Below are 16,671 nucleotides of genomic sequence, written 5' to 3'. Positions count from 1 at the left end.
GCGGGGTGGTGGGCACAGGGCCGGCCTGCTGCATACAACCGTAGACTGGGTGCCGTGGATGGGTTGTTTGCATGCGGAGGGGTAGGTGTATGCTCAAATTAGAACATGGTAAAACACACAAAAATTCACTTGATAAAGTAAAGGATAAGGTGGCATTACAGTTAGGTTTCGTAATAATATCTTAACATATGTTGAAAAACAGAAATCCGCTGAAAAGAAACAAATGGTAAAGTGATGGTAAAGTAAGGAAATAAGATAAGAGCTTATTTTAAAAAACAACAAGACACTGAAATTCACCTGTTGTAGTTTAGTGGTCTAGCTATAATTTGCTCTACCTTCATGAACTGCTTATGACTTCATATATCACATCACTCATGACATGATTTATTAATACGTATAATACGATGTAATATGATGTAAGGCTATTTACAAAGAAACAGGGCTCTACATTTTATAGAAGAAGAGCCACACAAACTCATGTTGAATGTTTGTGGCTCTTCATAAGACTCTCTTTCTTTTTTTCTTTTTACTGAAAAAAACAAAGGTTACAGGGACGTTATAGTTAGGAAATAGATTTTTTTTTTTTAAACTTAGAAATTCACTGAAAAAACAAAGGTTACAGGGACATTATAGTTAGGCTCACATTTCACTCATTCAAAACCAGATTAATTCAGCAGTTATATGGCTAATTATAAGTTACACCCCCGCAATGGACAGCTTATAACCTCACATATTACATCACTCATGACATGGTCAGTGACATCACTGATGACATCACTGATGACATCTCAAATGACATCACTAATGACATCATCCAGTGAGCGTAAGTGTTTTCTAAAAGTTTATGAGTATTAAACATATATACCAAGGTACTACAAAAGCTAAAATAGTATACTTTCTGTACTACTAATGAGTGATACTATTTATAACATACATTATGTGAGTGACTGTGTGTATTTGTGTGTGAGTGGGTATCTGAGTGCTTGTATGGGTGTGTGAGTGACTAAATTGGCGAGTGAGTGGGTGTTTCAGTGGCAGTATGGATGAATGAGTGGCTGAGTGAGTAGCAGTATGGGTGGGTTAGTGGGTGTGTAAGTGACTGTATGGGTGAGTGAGTGAGTGAGTGTCTGAATGGCTGGGTGAGTGACTGGCTGTGTAAGTGGCTGTATGGCTGAGTGAGTGGCTGTTTGAGTGAGTGTTTGGTTAAGTGAGTTGGTGTGAGTGGCTGTATTGTAGAGCAAGTGTCTGTGTGAATGGATGTATGAGTGAGTGAGCAGATGTGTGAGTGCTTGCAAAGATGTGTGAATGGGTATGTAAGTGGTTGTGTGGGTGTGTGAGTGCTTGTATGGGTGAGTGAGTGGCTGTGTTGAGAGGCTGTATGGGTAAGTGAGTGGGTGTGTGAGTGGCTGTATAGGTAAATACGTGGGTGTGTGAGTAGCTATATGGGTAATTGACTGGCTGTATGGGTAAGTGAATGGTTGTGTGAGTGCCTGTATGGGTGAGTGAGTGGTTGTCCGAGTGGCTCTATGGAAGAGTGAATGGTTGTGTGAGTACTTGTATGGGTCTGTAAATAGGTATGTGAGTGGTTGTGTGGGTGTATGAGAGGATATATGGGATGTGAGTGGGTGTGTGAGTGGTTATGAGGATGATGTCATCAGTGATGTCATTTGAGATGGCATCAGTGATGTCATAAGTGGTGTCACTGACCATGTAATGAGTGATGTAAAATGTGTGGTCATAAGCAGTGCATTGCAGGGGCATAAGTTATAGTTAGCCCAGGTAACTACAAGTGCTGAATTTCTCTCGTTTTGTAAGAGTGAAATGGGAGCGTAGCTATACTGGTCCTGTAACCTTTGTTTTTTTCAGTTAATTTCTAAGGTTTTTTAAATTCTATTTCCTAACTGTAAACTTTACAAATGAGTGTGTGAGTGAGTGCAAGAGTGTCTCAGTGGGTGTGTGACTAAGTGCATGAGTGCCTCAATGGGAGTGTGAGTGGGTGCGTGAGTGTCTGAGTGGGCCTGGGAGTACCTGCATGAGTGTCTCACTGGATGTGCAAGTGGGTGTGTTAGTGTCTGAGTGGGTCTGTGAGTAAGTGCATGAGTGTCTGAGTGGATATATGAGTGTCTGAGTGGGCCTGTTTGTGAGTGCATGAGTCTCTGAATGGGTCTGTCAGTGGGTGTGTGAGACTCTGAGTGAGTCTGTGATTGGAGGTGTGTGTGTCTGAGTAGGTAAGTGAGTGAGTGCATGTGTGTGAGTGGGTCTCTGAGTGGGTACATGAGTGGGTGCATGAGTCTGTGAGTAGCTCTATGAGTGGGGGCATGAGTCTCTGAGTGAGTCTGTGAGTGGGTGCATGAGTCTCTGATTGGGTCTGTGAGAAAGTGTGTGAGTATCTAAGTGGGTCTATGTGTGGGTGCCTGAATCTCTGAGTGGGCTGTGAGTGGGTGTGTGAGCCTCTGAGTGGGTCAGCGATTGGATGCGTGTATTTCTAAGTGGGTTTGTGAGTGAGTGTCTGAGTGGGTCTGTGAGAGGGTGTGTGAGTCTCTGATTGGGTCTGTGAGTGGGTGCAGGAGTCTGTGAGTGGCTCTGTGAGTGGGTGTGTGAGTGTCTGTGTGGGTCTGTGAGTGGGTAAGTGGGTTTATGAGTGGATGTGTGAGTGGCCAGGCCCATTTGAATGGGGGTGGGGTGCTGCATGCCCCCCTCCTTGGACCGATTTTGTCCCCAGGGACCACATTCCTTGGGCCTTGCCATAATTAAATCAGGGAAAAGGCCATGCAGCACCTGTCCCGGGACTGATTTTGGCTCCATCCCCCAGGGCCCAGCCATAAACAAATTGGGGAAAGGGCTGCGTGGCCCTCCTCCTTGGGCCAAATTTGTCCCTGGAGACCCATCCCTAAGAGCCCAGTCACAATACAGTCGGGGGCATGTGCCCTCCTCTCCAGGCCGATTTAAGCCCCAGGTACCACATTCCCGAGGCCCAACCTTGTAATACTGGGTGCCCTGGTGCCCACCCAGGGCATCCAGTCGCTAGCGTTGGGGGCCGCGGGTGGAGCCTGAATGCCCCTGGGTCCTTGCCAGCTCTCCACCTCCTGCGGGAGCGAGCATTGTTGCTGCATGGAGTGAGCTGCTGGAAAGGCAGCTCCCTCCATGCTTGAGCAATCTTTTCATCTCTTTCCCTGCCCACATGTTGGTGGGCAGGGAAAAAGATGAAACCTCTGCTTCCAGCAGGCGGGATGACTTTGACTGATCCCGCCCTCTGGCACCAGATTGGTTGCTTTTGCTTGGCGGGAGCTGTCAACGCTTCTGCCAACCAAAAGCAGACAGCTATGTCCCGGGGGTGGACACCCTGAGACATAGCAGGAGCTGGCCCTGGAACTGGCAGTCGACAAGGCCATTCTTGGCTACAGGAGGGGGGCTGCGTGGCTCCCGTCTTTTCTTCTGCAAGGGGCGTCTGAGGGAGGTGGTGGTACCCGGGGCAGAGAAAAATAAAGAAAGCCCCAGACGGTGGTCGTTCGTGAGGCACGGGGGTCCCGCGGCCCCCTCGCTGTATGTTTAAGTTAGCCTTGGAGAGGTGGTGGTCCCTGGGGCTCAGGGGGGTCAACAAGGCTGCCCCAAACATTTAACTGGTGGCCCTGGGAGTGTGTGGGCCTGCACGTCCTTCCCGCTTACTAGTAGAATTAGGCCCAGGGAGTTGGTGGACCCTGGGGTATTTTTAGGCCCGGGCACAACCCCACCATGTTTTAAATAATCCCTGCAAGGTCCCAGGACCTGGCCCACCCGGGGCTATAATTAAAAACAAGCGCAGGAGATTTTTTTAATGCACAGCAAAATTCTGGACTATTTCAAGAAAATTGATGTGAATTTAAAAGGAAAATGCTTTTATAATGTGGCAGGGTGCCAAGGGAACCCCAAGACCAAGGCTTGAGGGTCTGGGTATTCCTGCCCTGTCCACTTTTCTTTTTTGTGTGTTTTTTTGTGGGACTCAGCTGAAGCCATGTCCCAAAATGGCTGCCAACACTTCCTGGTTAAAGTGTTGGCAGCCAATCAGAGCTCTGTATTTCCCTGCATGAGCTTGTTATTATTCGTGAAGTCGTTGCGATCCCAGATATACAAATTTGGATATACTTAAATTTCTCAACAGCTACTAAACAGATCTACACCAAACAACTGAAAGCATGATCTGTGTAACTAAATCTACCTTTCTGCCAAATTTTGTGTAATTCCGTTCAGCGGTTCGAGCTGTAGTCGTGTTCAAAGCTCCTATTAGAATTGACATTTTGTAACCCCCTTTTTTTCCGGCCCCTGCTTGACGGATCATCCCAAAACTTCCCATGCATAACAAGACTCACTATGACATTTTTGGGGGTAATTTTGTGAAGGTTCGTCAAACAGCCCAAAGATATAGGTAAGTCAAAAAACGCTTTTCCTATGGAAACCTGGTCCTAACTATAACTACCTGCTGGTGGTCACCAGTAGGTAATATAATGCATTCATTTAAGTGAGAATATTTATATCATTTAAAATAACAAGTAGGTGTATACCTGCCATACAATTGTGAAAGAAAACTTATATAATGAATAATCTCCTTTAACAAAATAAACATTCTTATGTGTGTTATCAATTCCATATCATTACGTTTTTATCATGGATATATTAGAAAATGTGCGTGACGTATTTAAAATCTGTTATCAGTGTACATTTTTATCAGTACTGTGAACCTGCCCTTGGCTGCCTGTGTGCTATCTAAACGGAATAAATACAATAAAAGTTATCAGACTTAGAAATGCGGAAAGAACGCTTAGATCTCAATCTTACCTATTGTAAATCCCATGTTTCCCTTTTGCAAGTCAATGATTAACGAGCTTGCTTACGCATGACAATTTAAATTAAATGGCAAGCGCGTTCACAAGATGTACTGTTTACTGATTAAATAAAACTCGCCATTTGAAATGGTCTGGCTTCAATGTCTGAGTAAGAGCAGGATTTAGCTTCAGAATACCGCTGTACATGAGTCGCAATAGAAGTCTTTAGCTGTGCTAACCGCCCATTTAACACCTCTACAAATTCTTTCAGAAAGAGGAACCAGTGATCCCGGGCAATAGTGTACCTAGGCTGTGTTGCACTCTTAGCTTCTGCTTCCCCCCTGGCAAAACATCTGTATCTGGTTAAATTGCCAGCAGTGCTTGGGCATGCTCACCTTTTTGCAAATATTGGTGAAATTACATATCCTCAACAGCTATCCATTCTTTACCTTCCAGAAGAACAGGCAACTCCTTTCAGAAGTCTATAGGTGCAGATAATACTCCTAATTGCCATCTGAAAAAAATTGAAGCATCACAACCCCTTAGTCCCAGGACCCACACATACCTCACAACTCATCCTAGTGTGCCAGGTGCTCATAGCACATACCTACAGTACTAGGCATACATATGCAAGAAGGCATTGCAGCAGGTCCAATAGAAACAAAGGGGCAGATTTACTACTTCTGGTGCATCTCTGCTAATCAGCCACCACTAATGCGCCGCATTTACAATGCGGCGCACAGTGGCGCACAGATGGCGCACAGATGGGCAGATGCGTGTCGCATCCCCCCCCCCCGCGGAAAGGTGGCACATTACTGGAGTTGAGTCACAAGCGCGACGCAGCTCCAGCAAGGCTCTGGGTGCCCCTATCCCTAACATGCTGCGTCAAACCTTACGTCTGCTTCAAGCAGGCGCAGGGTTTTGACGCAGCATGGCCGTAAAAGGAACGCCCCCCCCCCCCGTGCAGGAACGCCCACATGTGGCGCAGGGCTTTACAACGTGACACATCTCCCTAGATGCGTCACGTTGTAAATAGCCCGCAGCATGGCGCTGGCTTTGTGCTGCCGCTGCGTCACAAAAGTGACGCAGTGAGATAAAGTTGGGTATCTGTTAAGTTAATTTTAACATCCACAATATTAAACAAGTGCATGAAGACTCTTCATGCCTTATTGCTTGACAACCTCAATTGCCCAAATTCTCTTCAGCTTATCCACATAACTGCCTGTCAACTGTCAACTGTCAACTAGAGAACCCTTCCAACATTCTATGGAAGAGAACAAGGGAACAGGTAGAAAAGGGGGAGGGCAATGTTCCATTGTAATACGACCACAATAATTTTATATAATAAATGGAACAAAAATATGTAATTTACAACCTGGAAATTGTGCTTAGTGATAATAGAATCCCAGGCATGCTGATGGAGATATGTTTTAAACGTGCTGGGTCCAGAAAATGGCTGAAAACCCCAATTTAGAGGCAAGGGACTTGCAATATCAGATCTGTGTCAACTAGCAATCCCTTGAGTCCTTGGACTCAAGGGATTGCTAGTTGACACTTGTAAGAGTACCCTATTCCCTTGAGCACTACAAGGGGTCTCTCTCTACTTTTTTGCAATATCAGATCTTACAATCAGATCCTCTGCAGGCATCAAACCAGCCTCCCTGCATATGATTCAAGTGATGTTGTTTTCTGCCTAATTCAATATTACCCGCATGTTCAGAAAATGGAATACGGTATGCCAACTAGGAGTTGGTGGGATTCCTCCACTCACCACATGGTTCAGTGTCACCTTTGATATTCCCACCCCCAGACTGCTTGCCCAATAGGGCTGCTCATGGAACAAACATCAGCATGATGGCCCTTACACAGCTGGCCAATCATGCATTTTGTTGTAATTAGCACCAGCGCCATTACACAGGAATGAGGGATGGATGGTGGCAGGATTAGGCTTCTCCACATCTAAATGTAGGCTCTGAGTGTGAGACTGAGGTATGCCTTGGATAGAATGTGTTCCAATTGGATGAATTTTGTCTTTCCATTTGGAAGATCATAATATTTTGTTTCTTTTGATGAATTTTGTCTTTGATTTGGAAAATAATGTTCTTTTGTTTCTCTGGATAAATGTTGTCTTTGATTTGGACAATCATAATCTTTTGTTTCTTTGGATGAATTCTGTCTTTCATTTGGAAAGTCATGTTTTTTTGTTTCTTCGCGGTAGTCCTGCATGGCCCATGTTTTCAAATCAGCCCCTGGCAATTTCGGATTCATAGTAAAATGATCCAGAAGGTGGACATAAAAACTAGAGCCAATTCATGCAACAGCAATTTTACCCCATATAAATGACCAGCTCTCCCAACACCAAGTTACTGAAAAAGTCTGACTAGGGAGGGAGCAAAATACTATTGTTAAATATGGCTCAACAGCAAGTCAAACTTACCCATAAGAAAACAATACGAATTGGGCCATGGTTTTACATCTTGTATTGTAAACATGAAATCTCTTAAAAATGTAAAAAGGTAACATTTGAAGAATGGCAGGGCCAATGACACACACAATCACATTTACCTCTCAACACAAATCTCTGAGGGTGGAGATTCACGAGAGTACCAGAAGCAGTACTACAGAAGTACGCTTTTATGTTCTCATGCTCCCCTTTGTGAATCAGCCCTGAAAAGTCTAACTCACTGTTGCTAACTGCACAAGAAGAGCTTTCACAATGTGTTCTTATTTTAGAGGTTTTTGGGCTCACAAAGGCGTGTAAAAGTAAGAAGGGGGAATCAGGAGTACTGTTTGAGGTACTGCAAAATACTTTTGAAAATAGACTCTGATACCTTAGGAAATTATTGTTCTTCCACTGCTGAGAGCAACACAAAATGGCCTATAAACATACATTGATTCTCAGTCTGCAGCCTCCCAAACCAATATGAATTAATCTAATTCAATTTCAACCCATGTTGACAGGTCTGAAGGAAACTCAGCAGACACAGCCGCTCCTGGAGGACTCATTATGCTAGGGGCGCTTCTCCAGCCACACAACGAAACCATAGCGGTGAGTGTCAATGAGACTGAAGACATTGGCGTAACGCTGTTGATGAAGATGTTTGCGCCCTCACTGCTAATCTCCATACTTGGACTAATAGGCAACGGGATTGTCCTTTGGTTCCTGTGCCTCCGGATCAAGAGGAACACCTACACCGTCTACATCCTCAACTTAGCAGTAGCCGACTTTTTCCTCCTCTTTCACCTCATTGTCGCTCTCCTATACATTTTTGGAATCTCTGCAAAGTCTACCATTGTTTCCTCCAATAATGCCCTCCTATTTTCCCTACGGCTTCTCTTTACATCAGACCACTACAGCAGCCTCTTCCTTCTAACAGCCCTCAGCGTAGAGAGGTGTATTTCAGTCCTGTGTCCCATATGGTACAAATGCAAGCGGCCAACACGACTATCCAGCATTGTATGCACACTCATGTGGGTTTGTGCAACCCTTTTCACCATAGCTGAGTGTTTGGCCTGTACGGAGAAGTTATACATTGCAAGAGTCCCACATTGTACGGCAGCGGTATTGTTTTTTACAATTTTAGCTTTTGGGATTGTGTTCCCACTCATGATTCTACCAAGTGTGGCATTGATTGTCAAAATAAAAATGAGGTCTATGAGGCATCAGCCTACAACAGTTTATTGGGTTATCCTCCTCAATATTGTGGTTTTCTTCCTCACTATCTATCCCACAAGGGTGATAGGTCTGCTTTACTACTTTCGAGTTATCACACAGCACGATTTTAACTATTATGTAATTAGTTATGCTCATTTGCTTTGCACTGCCATGAACAGCAGTGCCAACCCCTACATCTACTACTTAGTGGGGAGGATAAAAAACAGGAAAGACAGAGGATGTGTTAAGGTGGCACTGCAAAGGGCCTTCAGTGACGATGCTGATGCTCTGTGACAACTTATCGCACATGGTCCATGCATATCGTAGACTACGGGCCAAGCATTGCCCCCAGTTGTAACACTGCTCTTCTAATGTGTAAGAATCATTCCTAATATTTCATTAGCTATATAATTTATGGGAGCATGCTATCCCTGTATAAAAACTTCCAATCTAATTCCCTCATTACAGTTAAGTTGTGAAGTCTCTAGTCACTCGTAAGACGAAAACGATGTAGCCGCTCAACTGTAATAAGTTATTATAGTTGACTTATGATGTCAAATGCCCACCACCAGAGTACGTAGCCAAGCTGAAAGACTGGTTACAGAGCGTAAATACAGCTGCAACTTAAACAGGAAAATAGGAGATCTGGCCTTTCTTTCTTCGGATTTGTTTTTTTTTCTCTAAAATTAAGGTGATCAGAAGAAAGGCTATATTTATAGATTTTTTTTATTCTTGTCCTCACTATAGGTAATTATAGGACGTATAGATTCTCTATTTGTTTCTATACATTTTGAGCTGCAGCATTATTGTAATCTGATTTACATTACAATAGGCCTGATTTAAGGTATGGTGGGCGGGGCGCGGTCGTCGTCGTGGCAGAGGTCGTTACCTCTATCACCCTGGTTGGGCTCCTGCCTGCTATAGCCAGAGATCGCCGTCAGCCGTGCGGTGATCTCTAGATATGAAAAAAAGAGGACATCAGACCATCCCCTGAAAATAAGGTGGGCGGTCTTATGCCCATACTTTAATGGCCCACACTGCATCAGGATGTCGGAATACGTTTTCTAATGTGTGAGCCAGGAGGGCACCACTGTTGGAAAACTGACTGACAACTTAAATTAGTGCAGGCAGACCAAGAGTTTGACGAACAAGTTACTCTGTCACCATTGTGATCGAGCACCGTGTCCACCAAACTCTAAATCCGGCCCAATATGTTCAAGCATTGGATCTGCATTACTTAGTAGAAATGAATTATAGCTTTTGAAAGAGTACAATTCCACCTGAGGCCGCCTATAGCAAAGGTAAAGTAGCTCCGGACACATACATTTGTCTCACTACAGAGCATAAGAATAGACAAACTAGAGCACTGGTGCATTGAACAGATCCTCATCCGAAGCATTTCCTCCCTGATGGAAGCTATCCTGAATTCCTCTCTTTGTTTCGCATGATTTATGTGTCAATATAACGTTATTGCTTGTTTTACTGGCACCATGTAAAAGTGTTTTGCACTCTTAGAATCAAACTGTCAAGCCATTGACAGGTGACAAATTATTCTTTTATCTGAAGTCCAGCTTTTATTGCATGTGATCCAATGTAGACCAACATTTGCATCAAAGAGAAGCATTCAAACATTTGATTCCAGTATTAAAGTTCAACGATGTTCTAAACTGCATTCAGTATCTTACTTTTAGAGGTATTACGACAATATATCTACATTAGAAATACAATATATCCTTATTAGAGACCAAATAAGACCTCATTATGGACCCCTAAATCCTTTCAAATGTTCAATAACGCTCAATATTTGCGACCAAATATAATCCTGATCAGAAAAATAATATACTAAATACTGTGGCGCACAAGACAGTCCATGGACAGACATCTTCGAACCTTGCAAACCTGTTGGTGCCTTAACAGACAGCCAAGTCCCTGAAAGCACATGGTATGTTCAGATCTGCCTTGTGACAGATCTCTGCTGATAATCCAGCCTCTGGAATCTCCTTGTAATTGCAATATCCTCCTAGCAGCTGAACTTGCTACTTTTTAAATACTTATGCAATCTCCTTTTACCTGGAATGTGCACTGAAGCGGCCTTTACTTGCATTCGGAGATCCTAAATACTGCTATTATATGGAAGACCAAGTTATGCGGCAAATTTAAATTATGTAGAAAGGAAAGAAATTACCCAACACTCTCTGTGGCTGTACTATTTTCATCCGTTTGATCTAGAAACAACTTTTTTTCAATCAAAATTATATTGTAAATTTATTAGCAAATTAGTTAGCAAATGTCTTTACCCATAAATATGTGGTTAACACTATAGCCACAGAATCACATAAATCCAAAGGCCATCACCAATATTTTGTAAGCAATTTATTAAAAAAAGATAAAACCTAAACATTTGAATTCCAGTTAGCGCCATTTGTTATCAGCATTTTGGAGAGAACAGCTTTTTTCATGCTAATTACCCTAAAATGAACATGTAATAGGAAAAATACAGAATAGGTAACATGTTTAAAAAGATCCTTTATTGTTACCCTTGAGACTTGAGACATTTACAAAAAAAAGTGTGTAAACTGGTTAACAACTTACAAACGCATTGTTATAGAGAATAGCCATTCTTTGAAAGATCTGCTGTCCAGCACAATGTCACAAATCTCTAATCTCCACCAAATAGAGGGGTAATATATGGTTTTATTTCATTTGTGTTTTAGGTTATGCAATTATTTTTCTGGATTAAATTAGTTTACAATATTCTTGCATGGATGTTATATGTATGTGAATGATTATGACTAAGGGGCTGAGTTAGATCTTGGCGGACTGGTTTCTCCATCACAACGGGGGCGGATATCCTTCTGATGAAATATAAATCCCATCAGATATAATGGGATTTATATTTCCATGGATGGGATATCCGTCACCATTGTGACGTAGTAAACTGTCCACCAAGATCTAGATCAGGCGCTAATTCTCTTACATTACAATGATTCTTTTAAGACCATATTGTGCCGATACTTTGTGCCATTCTGAAACTCATGCTCATTACCTCATACATGTATGTTATGTATGTTTCTCCTGCTGTATTCACATGCAGAACTTTGATAGTGGAAAACTTGGGAAAAGTCCATTCACATGTTTGTTACCCACTGCAGTAGTGTAAGCAACCTTCAACTTTTAGCAACTGGGGTTGAGAACATCTGATGCAGGGCGGGGAACTATGACAGACCAACAAGTAATTGCTCAGTAAGTCAGAATATTAACAAAACATGGACCGATGTGTAATGTATTGCTGTAGATTTCTGAAAATCGACAGAGACTGTAACGCATGCTTCAACTAGCCCCTTACTCAGCGGCGGCCGGCACAGGTAAATGCGGTGGGGCGGTAGGGCAGGACGGGCGGGGTGGGAGGTGGCGAAGTCGACATATGACGGAATAGGTATAATTAATTAAATAAATAAATAAATAATACTTATTCCGTCATCTGTCGACTTCCCACCCTGCCGCGCCTTGCCCCGCCCCAGTACCCTCACCGTGCTTACCTGTGCCAGCCGCCACTGCCATTACTAGAATCGATATTGTGTCTTTGTTTACATTTCTAATACTTGCCTATGCTAATGTGTTCCTTACTATTACTATAACGGAGTGTCATTTTCTACTCCCTGGATAAGTTTGTAATAAAGATTTGAAAACATCTCATTATTGTATTTCTTGACTTCTCAGAACCTAAATTGGTGACCCAGAAAACAAATAACCATACAACTGTGTTTGTTAGCTCTGGAATAGTTTTGATTCTGACACATCCCCTGTGATTTAGCCCATGGAGGGTCAGTAAAAGTCTTGTTTGTTGTCCCAGCTCTGCAGGCCCGGGTCTATCTATATGTGTCCAAGAGCCAACCCGTGGGACCTGTTGGCTTTCATCAGCAACATGCAAGACAACTATTGTAAACAAAGTATCTGTAATACCTGATTTAACATCTTCTGCTCCATTTTTTATTTATCTTTTATAGAAAGAAGGTTTTGTCTGTGATTTAACACTTTTTCCACTGTGGAAGATGTGAAAACATTACTTTAGGAATTACATGCTGTTTCTCTAAATGAATCCTGATGAATGCATATGAACAAAAACTATCTGTCTATCACCTTTGGAATTACTTCTACTGGCTCTTCATTCTTGGTTCTTTATTTGACTTATATATTTGGGCCTAGTCCTCCAGAGCATGCTTTTCTTTTAAGGTTATTACATTAAAAAATGTAAACATTTTTTCTCCCATAGAATTCAATGGCCTTCTAGCACACGTTAAATTGAATTCTAAAAAATACTTAGCACTTTCTACTTCATTTTCAAAATTAGGCCCTAATACCAAAAAATGTCAATTTAGTTCAAGCCAAAATAAAATTTTGATTAGTAAAAAATTAGCATTTTATGGTTTTATATATGAAATCTGAGTTCCATGTTTCTGATGCTCATCATTGGCCATATGTCCTAAACATATCCAACCCTACAGCTTATCCCTTTAAGTACTGTCTTCGCCACACTGTACTCTGGAATATTGAGTACAAGAATATCTTGGCACACTAATGTCATTGACAAAATATCGAAGGAGAAAAAATTGAAAGGTAAGCCAAATAGAAAAGTATAGATGTATTATTCTCAAATGCACATATGCGTAACTTGAAGATATACATTTAATCATGGTACCTAGATGTGGAGTTAGGTATAGAAAATCTGTACATATTTACCTTTTGATATTTTGTCCCTCAATAGTCTGTCCACAGTATTAGTGTACCAAGATATTCCGTAGTAAATATTTTGTATCAAAAACCTTCACCAACTTATCCATTTCTTTCCATATTCGCATTCCGAGCAACTAAGTAGCATTGCTTTCTTACAATCACATGAGAAATTTCCTCTAATAGATCCCAGTATGGACCCCTTCACAAGGGGACTCAAATTTGTTACCCAATAGCAAACAAAAGTTTCCTCCGGGATCGGAGTTCCAAACAATCAGGAGTTTAACACACCCAGAAATTGTTAGCTGCAATCAACTTTGCAGTCATATAATATTGCCCTGGTCATTAAACCTATTAAAATGGACCAGGTGACAATGTCTGAAAATGACAAGCACCTGCCTATTTCAGTGCAGTAGGCATAGAATTCTGAATTATGCCCTATTTGCGGACCCAGTACACATCACATGTTGATATTAAACGGTCGCTTCACATCTTTGCAGCACACTTGTAGTTGGGATCTAAAAAGGTATTATTGGTGAGATTCGTCCGCTCTTAGCTTACCTCATTCGGCCATGTTTTTTTTTTATTTACCCTTACCGATTGTTAATAAATAACCCTCACCCTTCAGCTATTTTACATAACTTACCTTTGGCGAAGTAATGTCAGGCGAGTCACTTGAGGAGATGTAGTGGTCTGGTAATGTAGTGGAGATGATGTAGTCGAGTGTTCCACCACTGTGGTCTTATAAATGCAACGCAATGTATGCACTGACAGTTGACTCCACCAACACTTAACTGCCTTTATTGTTCTCATACCACTGAGATATATTAATTGGACTGAGACTTGAGGCCTGAATGTCACTAGTGGGTCAGTGCACCCGTAACATCACGCTCTCCGTTCCGCCTTATCAGTCCAACAGGTATTGAAACCCATGACCTTCGGGTTGAAGTAGATTTTGCAATAGGGATATTCACATCTTGAACAAACTGTGACCTGCAGATTACACACAATCCCTGCAGATTAAACCACACCCACATTTAGGCAGTAGCATATAAACACCCTGAGTTATCTGAGAGTGATTGCTGCAATGGACTTTAAAATACTCTTGGCTATCTTACTGGCATGTATGTAGCAGAAAGATTGCCATATGCGTGTTGACCTGATGGCACCTTTCCAGCAGATTCAGATCTGGGTCGAATTGTACTACTAAAAAAGGTGCAACCTACCACATCACAGTCTTTACCTATCCAACCAGTTACCTACAAAGCTTTACTAAAGGAATTGATCCGCAGTATTTATCCATGGTTGTTCTTATGAGTTTTCCCTGTGTCACACTTCCGCCTTGGTACAGTGTTAGTGTCATATGGAACTCATTTCATTATCCACTGGAGAATGGAACGCTGAATCAACCTACAGTGCTTAATTTGAGCCGGTGGTTTCCGGTACTCAGCACCGGCACTTAATTGTCAACACGGGCACTTGTGACAGCTGCCACATGATGGCGTTGTTTGTGTAATTTATGATGAGCAGAACAACAGTTATTTATTAATTCAATCTACAATAAAAACAAATACCTGCAGCCCAAGCCATTCTTATAGTACAGGAGGCCTATAATAGTCTGAATTATCACATTTTGAAACGGGTACTGCACGGGCAGTGGGTGGTGCAAGCTGCAGTGGCCTCCTGACGAGGGCCCTAGCACTTGCTTTTTTTTTTACAAATTAAGCACTGATCAAACACTCTGGTATTCAGCACAGTGAACTACAGGGCAATGAGGCCAATGCGGCGGGCATGTCAAACCACTGCACTATCTTACCAAAAAGGACTTGCTCCAGCTCACAACTAGAATAGCTTTGTAAGAACTACTTGGACGTCAGAGGATGACATCAAACAGGCTAGGTGTACAGTGGAAGCCCTATAGAAGCCTCAGGCTGGTATATCCACACATGAGGCTAGTCTGTATTGTCTTGCATTAGCAGTATGTAAATTAATGATGCCTTTGGAGCTGGATATCTGTGCATGGGATATACGTCACAGTGCATGTGAGTTACAAAATATATAGTCAAGAAAAAACTAGAGTGACGTGGATTTATTCATTTGCTTGTTTTCAACAGAAAGTCGCTGGCCTAGTCAGACTATATAGTGACGTGTTCATCATCATCATAAACACTTTATTCGTTTTTTGCAAAGAAAACCATAAAAGTCAAACAAACACGCTTAAAAAAAATCTCCATCTGATACATAGTAAAACAGTGCAAAATAACCGTCATGGGTTCAATATTACAGGGTTAAAAAGAAAACAAGCGCTATATCAAGAACAAAAGAGTCCGAGTTGTGGAAAAGACATCGTCTGGGCACCGTAAAATACAGGATTAATCGTAAAAACGATATCAGGTACAGTGAAAACATCCGTCACAACCTCATAAAATACAAAATTATGGATGTAAACCATGTTAAAAATTAATTCCTATTATCACGGTAGTGACGTGTTCAATTCCACTACTAGATAGTGTATTGATTTGTAATATCTTATTACAACAAGTCACTATAATAAGTAACTCACATTGCTTCATGGATATCTGCACATCTTATCTGTAACGTTAATAAGTAACAATCTTTGTGACGGTCATACAATAAAAGAAAAAAATGTTGGCATTAAATATTTATTTTCACAAAAGTAATTATAATCTCTAAGTCTGTCAAAACAGGGATCATTTATCAATTAATTTAAACAAGAAACAAAAGGATGTCAACAAAAATCTATCTAAGCATATGTACATAGTATGTGTGAGATTCTGTTATTATGCTGTTTCAAGTAGATGGGGTATCCAGAGGAGTCATAATGAAAGGGCATACTTTGAGCAGCTATTTTGAACACCGGTTTACATGTCACATACTGCGTAGCTGTGTTCAGCACATTGTTCATATGTCACACTCTGAATAGCTATTTTGAATATTGTTTAAATTTGCCTAGTAATCAATTAGGTCTTTGAACATTTTATTGTAGGGTGGTTCTCTGTTTCTCAGACTGACATCCATGTTAGCCAGATTATAAGTCTGTGAGATCATATCTTCAATATTAGTTTTCAATGCAGACCTCTATTGTCTCATATAGTAACATTTTTAAGAGTTACTCTGTCACAAACGTGACGGGTGATCCATCCTCCATATTCCAAGTTCCATAGGATATAATAGAATTGTAATATGGTGGACGGGATATCTGTCACATTTTTGATGGATTAACGTGTCCGCCCAACTCTAAATCAGCATTTACATACTCTGTGGTGTATGTTTCTATACGTTATTGCTGCCAAGAATGTTGTCAACTTTTCTGTATATTGTCTCTCTCCAACTTACCCCCCCTAACATTCTCCCAACAGCTGGTCATCCGCTCACCGACCTGGACGTCGCATCATCTATTTTAGGTGGATGTTGTTTTGGGAAATCTCAGAATCAAACCAGCCTCCCAAACCTCCATCTCACTGA

At 41.7% G+C, this 16,671-nt stretch overlaps 1 protein-coding gene across 6 annotated transcripts in view; it reads left to right on the top strand.

Annotated features, from left to right (window-relative positions):
* The window catches only part of LOC146772741 (proto-oncogene Mas-like), a 124,105-nt gene extending 111,958 nt beyond the window's left edge, over positions 1-12,147 (top strand). For 4 of the 6 annotated variants that reach the window (XM_085639018.1, XM_085639019.1, XM_085639017.1 and 1 more), the window contains one exon: positions 7,761-12,147. Coding sequence is in view for 1 of the 6 variants with exons in the window: in XM_085639016.1 (XP_085495142.1) it covers positions 7,807-8,748 (942 nt within the window). In the remaining 5 variants the exon portion in view is untranslated. The remainder of the gene's footprint in view (positions 1-7,760) is intronic. The other 2 variants (XR_014972297.1, XR_014972296.1) reach the window with 1 other exon arrangement.
* Positions 12,148-16,671: the final 4,524 nt, after the last annotated feature.

The sequence above is a fragment of the Triturus cristatus genome, chromosome 12 (assembly GCF_964204655.1).
Source record: "Triturus cristatus chromosome 12, aTriCri1.1, whole genome shotgun sequence".
NCBI classification, from domain to species: Eukaryota; Metazoa; Chordata; class Amphibia; order Caudata; family Salamandridae; genus Triturus; species Triturus cristatus.
Note: the sequence above shows the minus strand (reverse complement) of the source record. Positions and strands in the feature narration are given on the sequence as shown.